General features: G+C 41.9%; 1 protein-coding gene across 2 annotated transcripts in view; it reads right to left on the reverse strand.

Moving 5' to 3' along the window:
• Window positions 1–12,163, reverse strand: part of LOC144761934 (TATA box-binding protein-associated factor RNA polymerase I subunit A-like) — a 508,362-nt gene that overhangs the window by 249,947 nt on the left and 246,252 nt on the right. For both annotated transcript variants that reach the window (XM_078647125.1, XM_078647126.1), the window contains exon 5: window positions 8,293–8,485. In XM_078647125.1, coding sequence (XP_078503251.1) covers window positions 8,293–8,485 — 193 coding nt within the window. The remainder of the gene's footprint in view (window positions 1–8,292; window positions 8,486–12,163) is intronic.

A 12,163-nucleotide genomic window follows, 5' to 3' on the forward strand; every position in this document is an offset into this window, starting at 1 on the left:
ACATACAGCAGTAGAGGAAGGAGATGCTTTACCAATACCGCTATCAGCAATTATCACACATAGGCGACCACCGCTGCACGATCAAGACATTAACACCATCGATACCACGAATGCAGCTGGGCGACACCTAGGACGATTGGCGCACAAGCTACCCCTTTATGCCCCGGCACTCCCATTACATAATCACCCGGAACTATCCGTAACCAGAGAAAAGGTGGGAATGGAATTGCTTCAGCAGGTGGGAATATGCACGTTTGGGGACCTATATAATGAAGGGGTGTTTAAGTCCTTGCAAGACTTGTCCTATATTAAAAACCAGACATTATTGTTCAGATTCACTTATTATAGGCTCCAAGAAGCAATCAGAAGGCTGTATCCTGCGTTTCCCGCCGAACCTCCACAATTGGACACACTACAGCTAGGGTTCACATCATCAAACACCACGCATTTAGTTTCCCGGCTAAACACTATAGCGCAGACTGAAATTCCCTATAACACTGACAAAGCCATGGAAAGATTGAATGAAGTACTAAACGTGCCCCTTACAGAAGTGGAGTGGCAAACAACTTGTGCTTTAACTCAAATGCTAACTCCTAACGGAAGTTTACGAATATTGCATTTTAAGTATTTACATCAAGCATACAACTCGCCTGCAAAACTCTTTAAGTGCGGACTTAGACAGGTCGCAAGCTGCAAACGCTGTGGTTCTGACATGGCGGATTTCCTCTATCTGGCATGGGGATGTCGGAAGGTGCACGATTATTGGGAGGAGGTGTTTACATTACTAGCGAAAATGACAGGAACCGTGCTTGATTGTACCATAAAAACCTGTTTATTGGAGCTAAATGTAAATGCACGAGCTGGGAAGCGGAAATTCTGTGTGGAGGCACTCTTATTGGCTAAACGTAGGATATCTATGTGCTGGGAAAGTAAAGCTGCACCAGCTATTAAGCAATGGATGGGTGATATAACCTATTGTCACGATACTTTGCATACAGATGAATAAGAACTACCAACCCGTTCTAGACCTAAAGACTTTTGGAAGTATTTTACTGATTATATAAGTGCCAACCCTGCATCTTAAGTTGTATTAATTGAATGTATCTCTACACAACTATCAACGACCATGTAATAATACAGAATCTCTGGCAATGTATATGGATTACACATGAACGTTGAATGCAGTAGTGTAATGGTCTGTTCAGTTTTTCTTTTATTTGTGATATAATGTAACTCACATGAAAATTCAATAAAAAGATTTTTTTTTTTTTATTAAATAAAAAAAAATACGCTAATCTTGATGAGTTGCAGGTGTTGCCTACTTCTTTAATTCGTGCACATAGAGCTGTTATACAGTTTGTGTCCTGTGCTTTTCAGGCAGCTCCACCAGGGGTTGTTGCGCACCCTGCGGGGACTGGTGATGTGACTATCAGTCCCGTTATGGTTAATTCGGTTATGGGCAAGCGTCCGACAAATAAGGATGAACTGCCTTATTGGCCTGCCCAAAAATTTGGACAGCTTGAAGCTCTTTTTCCTAATACTTCTCCTGTAGAGAAACACTGACTCTTAACAATTAGTTTGGCTCAAGATTTGCTTCCCGAGTTAGCGGACTAGAACACCTGGGGAAAGGTGTTTGCAGCTATATACTCGAAATGTTTCGGTACACCATCAATGACTGTCCTCCGTGATCAACTCCGGTGGAAGACATGCAACACGTTTCCAGGCATTGAGCTGGACAGGACTTTGGTACATTTAGCTACTAAGCTTCTCTGAGCCACAATGCAATACACGCAATTCACAAGAAATACAGCGTCCTCACATTGATGATTAGAATCCACTGCAAAAGATTTTCTCCACTGTTTGTGCTGTAACTCATTGTCGCCATACTGAATTGATACGTCTTCCTTCCCGGGAGTGGCTTGGTCTGCATTACAGATACTTGCCAATTGGAGCGGTTCTACAGTGTCGCTATTCCGCTTTAAATACTTTTTCCAAAATACCTTTCCCATCCTTGGAGTGGCTTGAATTTCCCACCCCTTAAGTGGCTGGGGTAAGATCACAGATCCTTGTTGATTTCAAAACTTTTGATTTCACCATCGCTTTATTGACCAGAAGCGTCTCCCAACCTTGGAGAAGCCGGGGTGAAGATTACAGCTACCTCCTGACCACTGAATTGGGCTGACGGGTTCAACATATTATAGTTTGATTCCTTTCTATTTTTCGAGTGTCGGATTTAGAATTCACTTCTATCACAAACAGTAATTGTTAAGAATATTTTATTCTTCATGAACGGCTACCTTTTTGAGACAACAAGTGCTTAAAACATTGGCGGATACAGTTTTGCATATAAGATTTTGCGTGCCCTGATGAAGTTCCCGGTAAGGGAATGAAACGCGTTGGCTGGATGATTTAATATGAATGTTTTCTATGATAGAAATATTTTCAAATAAGGAAGTGACTTCAACTGTGGCCTGTTGGACTTTTTGAGCTGCGCACCCCCACTTAATTTCTTTTTTACATAGTAAATTGATATATTCTTATTCCTTTTGCCATAATCTGGAAATAAAGAGTTATGACCATTGGAAGGAAGCCATTGATCTAAAGTCAATTTGGGGATCTAAAGATTGGCTATGAGGCCCTCCATCGTGCACGCCTCATTCCCACTTAAATGCTATTCTTAAATATTACCATTTACCAAACCACATGTTTTGGTTTGGCTACTACTAAACAAATGAATGCCCCAGCACTTCCGACCTTAGCAGAATATCATAATTGGTGCTTACACACAAATTATACCATTGAATATTTACAGAGTTTATTGAAAAATAATTCATTTAATGCTTCTGCAATGGATCCCATGGGTTGGTTAGTCTGGCCTAATAGTTCAAATGCTTGCCAACTCCGTTTTCTTAACTTTAGTTTAGGTTATAAACATTCAAGGCCCGACCCTAGATTTTCTGATTCGCATACTGTAACGACCTACTCTGTCAGTAAACTGTGTCAACAATGGTTACAGCACTCGACATTGTCATCTGTTAAACAACATTTATCTTTACTATCAAATAATATTAATTTGGCCGACTTTGTCCTGGGACAGAGAGCTCCTGGAACAAAGAGATAGATATATGCTGCTTACAATGAAATTTGGAAACTATCTCAAATTGAAGCAGCATCACGTTTGCAGGAGATAGACCAGGCAAATTTGGAAAAACTTTAGCAGTTGTCGACAAAAGCATTAATTCACTGTCTTCCCGCATTTATACATTAGATAATATTGTTTCCTCTGTTATTGACATTGTACAAGATGATGTTTCACTGTTATATAATGGACAAAATCAATTGCGCACAGTAATGCAATTTGCTTGGACTTTGCAAACGTTGAAAATGGGGAAAGAGCCATGGTATTTTTTTTAAACGCCAGCACTTTATTTGCACCATTTAATTTGACAGACAAACAGTAATTTATGTCCATGAAAGATGCCACTTATACTCTATTACACATAGAAAAAATAGACCCTTTACCATTTTCTGTAGCGGAATCAGATTCTGCAGTTTGGTTAATCCATGGGGTTTTAAGAGACAATCAGGGTCCCCAGAGGCGGGCCGATGCCAATGGGATGTAGCCCGGTCTACATGCATGTTGGTTACTGGCCTTGCCCAAAGGGTTAGTGGATAATTCTACTGAAGCAAGCTGGCGATCTAAGACAACAGCTGCCCTCCTTAATGACGCAGCAAAAGAGGAACTCACCTCTGTTGCCATACCAGGTGGAGAGAGCAAATCTGAAACTGGGGAGGACTGAAAACCACTAGCCTCACTCAGGTTAGTCAGCCAATTTTCTCCAAGGGAAGCTGCACAGTATTTTCCAAAGGGTATTGACAACTTATATTTTAACCTCCACCTTGCAAACTGTGCATTCCCGTAGGAAGAGCTTTAACAGGCTGTATGGGGCAGATGGAGAGTTGTCTAAAGTGAACGGCTCCCTCTGAGCTGCATTCGATGCCATACGGTGTCAGTGCAGCGATTTGTCGACGTTGAGAAGAGTACTTGGTGCAGCGTAGATTGGTAGCGCCGATGTGATGTGTTGACCCGACTCCACTGCCAAAGGTAAAAGCACCGGCACTGTCTCGAATCAGATAACGGATTTAGAGGGCACAACTAGCACCGGGATGAACCCGCCAGTGAGGATCCAGTAGGCGCACCACTTTGGGGCTAGAAGTCACACCAGAGGGGAACTGAGGCCCAAAGACTTTATGAAGGGAAATGTAATATTCCTGCATTTGGGCTAGAGTCGCCTCGGCTCCAGGATATTTAGGGAGGCGCGGGCGGACTCCGAAGAACGCTCTACAACCAAAGGTTGGGCGACACCATCAGAAACTAACTTACATTTCAACCGTTGGTGCTTCAGAGACTCCCTCAATGTCCCCTCACCCGAACGTCTCCTCAACTGGTCAATGGACTTCGACGAGGATTGATGACGATGCGATGCCTCACATAGTTGCGCTGTCGGAAGTTTCATTCAGCACTCTCTAAAAGCCTTCGGCTGACAGGAGCCGCACTCCTCTGAGTCATGTCGGTCTCCGAGGCACCACAAACAGATGGTATAAGGATCTGTGACCGGTATCTGTCTGCCACAACATCCACAGTGGTTAAACTCTGAAGGCATTGCAAAAGGCACACAGTTTCTCACAGAAAATGTGGAGATGAGCTGAAAAGCTGTCCCATAAATGCTCCAGATGTGAGTTGCAAGTGCGGAAAAGAAGGAACTGATGTCAGCGCTGGGGTTATATGGTCTCTGTTGATGTCACAACAAGTGATGACGTCGATACGAAGTCACACAGTGCCCTCTTCCGACGTGCAGACATGCTGTGGAAAAAGATTCCGGATCCAGTCTCACACCTGGAGATGGATTCTAAAGTAAAGAACCTGTGGCTAGATGTCTCTCTAGAGCTGATGGATCTTTAGCATGATGATATCACAGAATGTTGGCACTGAACTGAACTAAAAACATTGTGTGAGACAGTAGTTGAAAAGTTGAGACATGCTGAATCTTCAGAGGTAGGTGTTCACCAGGTCTCCTCAACAGCATTTATTTATTATGGTCCAGGTGTACATTTCTTGTTTCAGAAACCTACCTGGAACCGGTATCGTGTTGGTTTAAGGGGATGTCTCCTCCTCCTGAACTACTGACCCTGTACAGACTGATCATTGTTTCAGATGAAAGACTAGGCCCCTAAATAAACCCAGGATTTGACAAATTGTTGGTGGAATTGGTACTAAGGGGACAGGAACCCTAGGGAACGATCCAGAGCTTTCCTGTCAAGTAAGTGCTTGAGGGCTTTATGTTCTTTCTCACCAAAATCAAAGGGCATGTACAGAAGAGAAGATTTGACCAAGTGGAGCACATCTAAGCCTGACATCTGATCACAAGATTGATACCCATGGCCTGAGCAACAGCCAAATCCATCTTGGCTGACTTTAACATAAGTCTGTTGGAAACTATGGCAATAGTATCTGACATTGCCCCCAAAGCTGCTAAAAGTGAATATTGTAAGTGAAATTCCCTCAACCTGTAAATACATACTGATATGTCAGTTTTGGTTTCAGATATTATAATTCTAGAAGAGATAAATATAGGGTGTTCCTATTGAGGAAATGGTTTCTATTTCTGTTAATACGACTGTGGTGCCAAAAGAATCTGCCTTCAAGGCATCAGGTAACTAGAATCATAAATAGAATCACTGCTGTTTGATACAGCTATTTCAGCCTCTCCTGCCCATGAGAAATTATTAGTATTTACATTTTTACAGGATGCAGTCTCCGAGCTGTATAATCTCTTTATATTCCAAAAGACCAAGTTCACTTTGATGAGAAAATAATTTAGTCATTTCAGTTAAGGAAAAGGGCCTAACAACTTTGTTCCACAGATTTTAGAATCAGATTGTTCATATACAGTAAGGTCCAGAGGCTCATGTTAATTATACATCCAACACAAATGTATTACTCTGGCTATCCAGAACAGCAGCTCCTTTCCAAACGCCGTTCCAGGTGCCAACATGTAGGCCACTTCTGTTATCTCTCCCAGATGAGTCACAGGCCAGCGAGGAGGTACCCCTAAAAAACAGCGGTCTGCAGATGAAGTAGACAAAATGAACGACCCTCCATAACGTTGAAGGGGCACATTCACCAATCGAGATTTAAAAGGACTGAGCAGTAGGTCTACATGCAAGTAAAGAGACTTCCCACTGCTGCATGAAACACCACTGTACGGATCATCTTCAACTGAGTAGCAGAACGCACAAGATCGAAAAGCCAACCTTCAGAACCGTAGATAGAGTGTGAAACATTGGGAATTTGTTAAAAAACCAAAGAAAAGCTCTGGGCTTGTGTTGCAAAGTTATGGAAAAAGGAAGCAACGCTTGCCTGTAATCCTAGTCCTCCTCCAGGGGAATTCTCATTTAAGTCATAAGCACTGCTTGCTACTCTGGCATCTACCCTATTCAAACTCTATAACCCAAGTTCAATTCTAGACCAGAAATCACAATACATCAGTATGCTGACTAATAGCAATATGTTTAAACCATTCTCTCAATTTCCAGAGTGGCTAACGTCTTGCTCAAACTCAATACTACAGAATTTCTACACATCTTCAATACCAACCAGCCGTTTCAAATCAATTCTGGCTCACTCAGCTCTCTACACTTGGCATCTCAACAAACCTAGATAATTCAGTAAACATATATAAGCTTTACTATAGACTACTGTACAACCCATGACGGTCAACATAACCTTTACCACTTATATCTTCATCTGAAAATAAAGCCTGTACTCCTTCATGAACACTCATAAAAATGCTAGTTAGGGGCTAATATTTAGGGTAGGAATGCCCAACTTGCAGGAATCCCATCATGCAAGTATTGCAGCTTTCAAACCTCTGTGCAATGCCGCACAATAGAATCACCCTCTACCCTGCTGCCTCATGAAAATAAATTAACTTCCAGAGGTGTCTGCATCACCAGGAAGATTATTTGTTAACAACCAATATGTCAGCACAAGAATCCCTCCGCTTGCGCTGATTCCTGCAACCCCACAAAATGTTAACATGGATCATCAGTTTTTGGAACAGTCTTCCAGACTAACCCCTAGATTCATCATTGTCCCGTTTTGCGAGTCCTTAATAGCGATTATTAAGGAATCGCTATTAAGGACTTGCAAAACGGGATTCATGTAGAAATTGCAAAACAAATTGCGATTCCTACAGCTTCCTTATTTGCGATTAGCAAATTGCTAATCGCAAATAAGGAATAGCTCCCCATTCATTCCTATGGGCCGAATGAATGGGGAGTTATTCCCTATTTGCGATTAGCAATTTGCTAATCGCAAATAAGGATGCGATTTCAAGGATGCCAGGGGTGTCCAAAGGACACCCTGTAGCACCCCATAAATGAAAATGTAGACTGATGTTGCGCACACACATGTCCAAAGGACATGTGTGTGTGTAACATACAACTTAGAAAAATGCACTAAAGTGCATTTTTCTAAGTTTCCTCTATTTACCACGAGGTTTGATTTCGCGGTAAATAGCGGCCCATAATTGCGAATTCGCAATTTTTAAATGTTTCATGAATTGCATTTAAGGAATCTCAAATAGAGATTCCTTAAATGCAATTTCTCGCAAAATTGCGAATTCTATAATAGCGATTTTTGCATTTGGGATGATGAATCCCAAATGCAAAAATTGCGCTCGCAAAGGGCCAGATTCTGAGAATCTGGCCCTTTGCGAGCCGATTTCACAATGATGAATCTAGCTGTTAGTGTCTATCCCCCTTTCTCTTGATCCCCCAAAAGCTCTGAAAATTCACTACTATTGATCTCAGATTTACACTTGTATCACATTTTAGGAGGTGACAAGCTTCTATTTAACTTATATTCCCTCAGTTACCTACACTGTTACTGTAAACTAACCCGCAAGATACCACCAGATGCGTTACTGACCCTCAGTTGTCACCTGCTTGCTAATAATACCACTTAAAGTTCTTAGAGTTGGCTATAAGCCATATGACGCACTACATAAAAACATGGTATTGTATTAATTAATAAATATTATTTGTACTGTTTTTTGTGGTACTACAGCATTGTGCTCCTCCCATAGATCATCCTTAGATACAAAAATATATGTATACCATAAGCAGGAAGCGCAGGCTTGCCGACACTGCCTAAGGTCAAGATCCTAATAAAGTCAATGACGTGTTTTTGTAGGGAAGTGAGAAACGATTGATTCATCTGGAACTTACCATTCTCCAACGTGGCACACCGCTTTTGCGACCATTTCTGATAGACTAACAATGCCCGGTAGGCCTGGAGAAGTTTCATGGTCTTATCTTGTGACTTATCGCCATGCCTCCAGCTCTGTGCTACAGTAAGGTTGAGATATGCATCCTCTGTTAACCCATGACACAGGAGATGAAAAACGTGCTCTAAGCACACCTGAAAAAGGAAATGAAAAGCTCAGAGATTCATTTTGTGATTAAAGCAAAGCCCTGCAAACCATCGAGCAGTAAAGTGCATGCATTTGTGTTGTCTAAGATTACAATGCATAGTACAGTAAAATCAAAAGACAGTAATTGGTGTGGTTTTTAATATGGAGCTGGCAGCACAAGTAATAGTGAGCACACAGAGAGGTACAATTTGGAACTAGACAACTTGGGTCTTCCGACTCTCTTCCTCCTAAACTATGGACTGGACATCACTTCTTGGTAGGTAGATAGTGGGTTAAGCTCCAGTACTTCATGCAATCCCCTTGCTACCCCTGGTCTCACAGGTCTAGAGGGCAACAGAAGGAACACAAATTCAATGAGGCGTTATACCAGGGGTTTCTTTCGGAACTTTCAATTCTTCTTCCTTTCCTTAGCTCCAAACCACAAATAGAAGGAAGTTGAAGTGCGCAAGGTGTAATTATGGTTCTGCACTGCTATAGTTTTTAGGATGTCAAAGGATTTTTGATTGCAATTCCACTACCGCAGACACAAACTGTACTCCATATCATTAACTCTAAAAGATGTGACTAATCTTTTCAATTACCTGCAGACATGACCTTAGGTCACATTTCCTTTTTTGAAAAAGAATTATTAGTAAACATTTTTATTCAAAAAAATCTTTACTGAACTTTAAAGATACAAAAAGAATAAGAAGCAATTGTTTGGGAACAAGTCCTCATGTTTGTCCATTTTACAGGCATAAGTAGTGGTAGGTAAACATATTTACTTAGAAAACACCATACATTACATTCAATATACCGTAAGTATGAGCCCACTTCTCAGTCGTATGAGTGAAATAGGTCAAAAAGTTTGAAAGAAAAGAAACACACATACATACATACACACTATATATATATATATATATATATATATTAATTACCTACTGGCGGTCGCCAGTAGGTAGTTATAGTTAGGATCTACTTTCCATAGGAAATCCGCAACATTCTATTGGGAATAACTTTGGCGCCGGTGGACGAATCTTCGCGACTTTCTCAAAGAAGATGGCCCGCTCCGCTCTGCTCCTTCCCTGAAAGTTTGGGGGGGATTCGTTAAGTGGGGGCCGAGATAAAAGGGGGGTCCCAAAACGTGTTTTCCCCATGTTAATTTCCATAGGGCGGTTGGACTCACTTTTAGCCCCAACGGCTGAATGGATTTCCACCAAACTTGGCAAATTGTAGGGAATGGTAGCCCGATGTGCCTTTGCTATGTCTCAAGATATGTGCTCCAGAGGATTTTGAGTAATTTAGGTTCAAAAAAATATATATATCTATAAGCGCGCACCGGTACGCGTACCGGGGCGCGTACCGGGGCGCGTACCGGGGCGCGTACCAGCGCGCTACGCGAGTTCGCGCGCGGAAAGCTGATTGGCTCTCGGGTGTCTTGTCAACATTCCAAAAAGTCCAGAGCGGCCGCCATCTTGTGTCTCGGTAGGATCGAGACACAAGAGGTGGCAAAAACAAAGGGGGAAATGACCATAAGGGGGCAGAGTAGACTCCCCCTGACCCCCTAGTTTTGATGTGGGGGCGATTTGCGCGGGGGGAGCGCCCGGTACGCGCACCGGGGAGCGTACCGGGGAGCGTACCATGGGGAAAAAAGAATGACAGATTTTTTTAAAAATGTAGCCTTTTTTATAAATTGGAGGTAGTTTTAAAAAGAACAGTTTTTTTTCTTCTTTTTGTTGTTTTATATTTTTTTTAATGTTTTTTTGAACATTTTGTACTTTTTTTGGCTTTTATTAACTATTTTATATATTTTTTGGTTATTTTTATGGGGAGAAACAAAAAACAGGGAATAGTAAACGGCTCAGCTGGAGCAAAAAAAATAAGGAAAAAATTATGTTTTTTTGGGGTAATTGTGGTTGTCACCAACACGGTTGATGAGCTTTATGCTCTGCTCACCATAGGTGATGGTCTTACCACAAAAAATACAAGTGATCTTGAATTCACCAAACTGTGGTTGTATGTTTGGGACCATCTCCCTTGTCTCTGGTCCCGATGGAGTGGGTTGCTTTCTTTTGGAGGTGCTGGGTGAAGATTGGGGAGGGTTACTGGCCAGTTCTCTCACCTCGGCCGCAGCATAGTTGTTGGGATGCTTGCGCTGCATGTGCCGAATCATGGTGTTATTGCCAAATGAATATTTCTTATTAGGGTTCCCCCTTGAAAGTTCAGAACCACAGATTTTGCAAGTCACCTTTGGCGCATTCACTTTCTTCTTGCCCTCAGGGATGGAAAAAAACTCCCATACAATGTGCTACTTTGGCCTATATGGGGTATTGTCTTCTGGCAGGAATGTCCTACTTCCCTCCTCCTCCTCCTCCTCCTCCTCCTCTTCTTCTTGACCACCAATGTGATGTTGTGGTGGTCCTCTTGGTGGTGGTGGTGGTGGTGCAGATGCTCCAGCTGCTGCTGCTACTGTAGCCATTTTAAAGTACAAAATATTAGTCACAGATCTCCAAACAGGTCTTCCTCAGTCAAAGGACAAAGTCAGAATAAGGAAAAAAGGTGGGGGCTTTCATCATTTGGAGAAAAAAAAATGACCTGGACCAATGAAAAGTGTTATTTTCAGGTCACATGACCCGGGCTTTCATCATTTGGAAACCAAAACTGTTCTGCACCAATGAAAAGTGTTATTTTCAGGTCACATGACCCGACGCGCTTACGCTACGCGCCCAGGGGGCGCGTAGCGTAAGCGTGTCGGGTCGCTCCCGGGGGCGTTTACGTAGCGCGATCGTATGCGCTCGGGCGCTTCCGGGTGCGTTTACGCCGTGCGTCATAAGACGCATCACGCGGCTACACGATACGTCACGATGATGTTTTCGTTCGCGGCAATAGCGCTAACGGTACGCTCACCGGTACGCGCAACGGGGCGCGGCATTACTGCGCTTACCGGTGAACGCATCGGTACGCGCCCCGGAGCAAAAAAAATATAAACATAAATAAAATACTATTACATAATTATACAATATAAAATTCGTTATAAAAAATATTCATTTTCATACCTATAAAGATTTGCTATTAAAAAACCTTTGAAATTCACTGAAAAAACCATAGGTTTCACACCAGTTATAGTTAGCTGGAAATTTTACTCGCATAAAACCATTGAAATTCCCACGTTATAGTTAGTTGGACTCACTATAACTTGCGCGTGCAATGGACTGCTGATGACGTCACATATTACATCACTCATGACATGGTCAGTGACATCACTCATGACATCACTGATGACACCATCCTTGTGACAGAGTGACAGACCTATTTTCACTGTAATGTAACCCGTGAAACAAATATTCAAAAATAGAAACTAAAATTTTCAAAAAAATGGAGATAGCCATACCACTTACAACAACCAATTCAATAATTCCACCATCTATATACACATGCACTCATTCACGAACAGTTCAATATAGTCACTCATACATATACTCACTCATCATATGTAGTGATACACCTATACATCCTGTTACACACCGACAGTCATCCAAAAGTTACTCACACACATACTCACACATGCAAATAAACTATTCAACATCCATTTATTTGCATATACAGCTATACACACACTACCACTTTACTTCTAAGGAAACTTAAACATACTTACTCTCTTAAACAATCACTTATAGAAACACATA

The sequence above is a fragment of the Lissotriton helveticus genome, chromosome 6, assembly GCF_964261635.1.
Source record: "Lissotriton helveticus chromosome 6, aLisHel1.1, whole genome shotgun sequence".
Taxonomy (NCBI): Eukaryota; Metazoa; Chordata; class Amphibia; order Caudata; family Salamandridae; genus Lissotriton; species Lissotriton helveticus.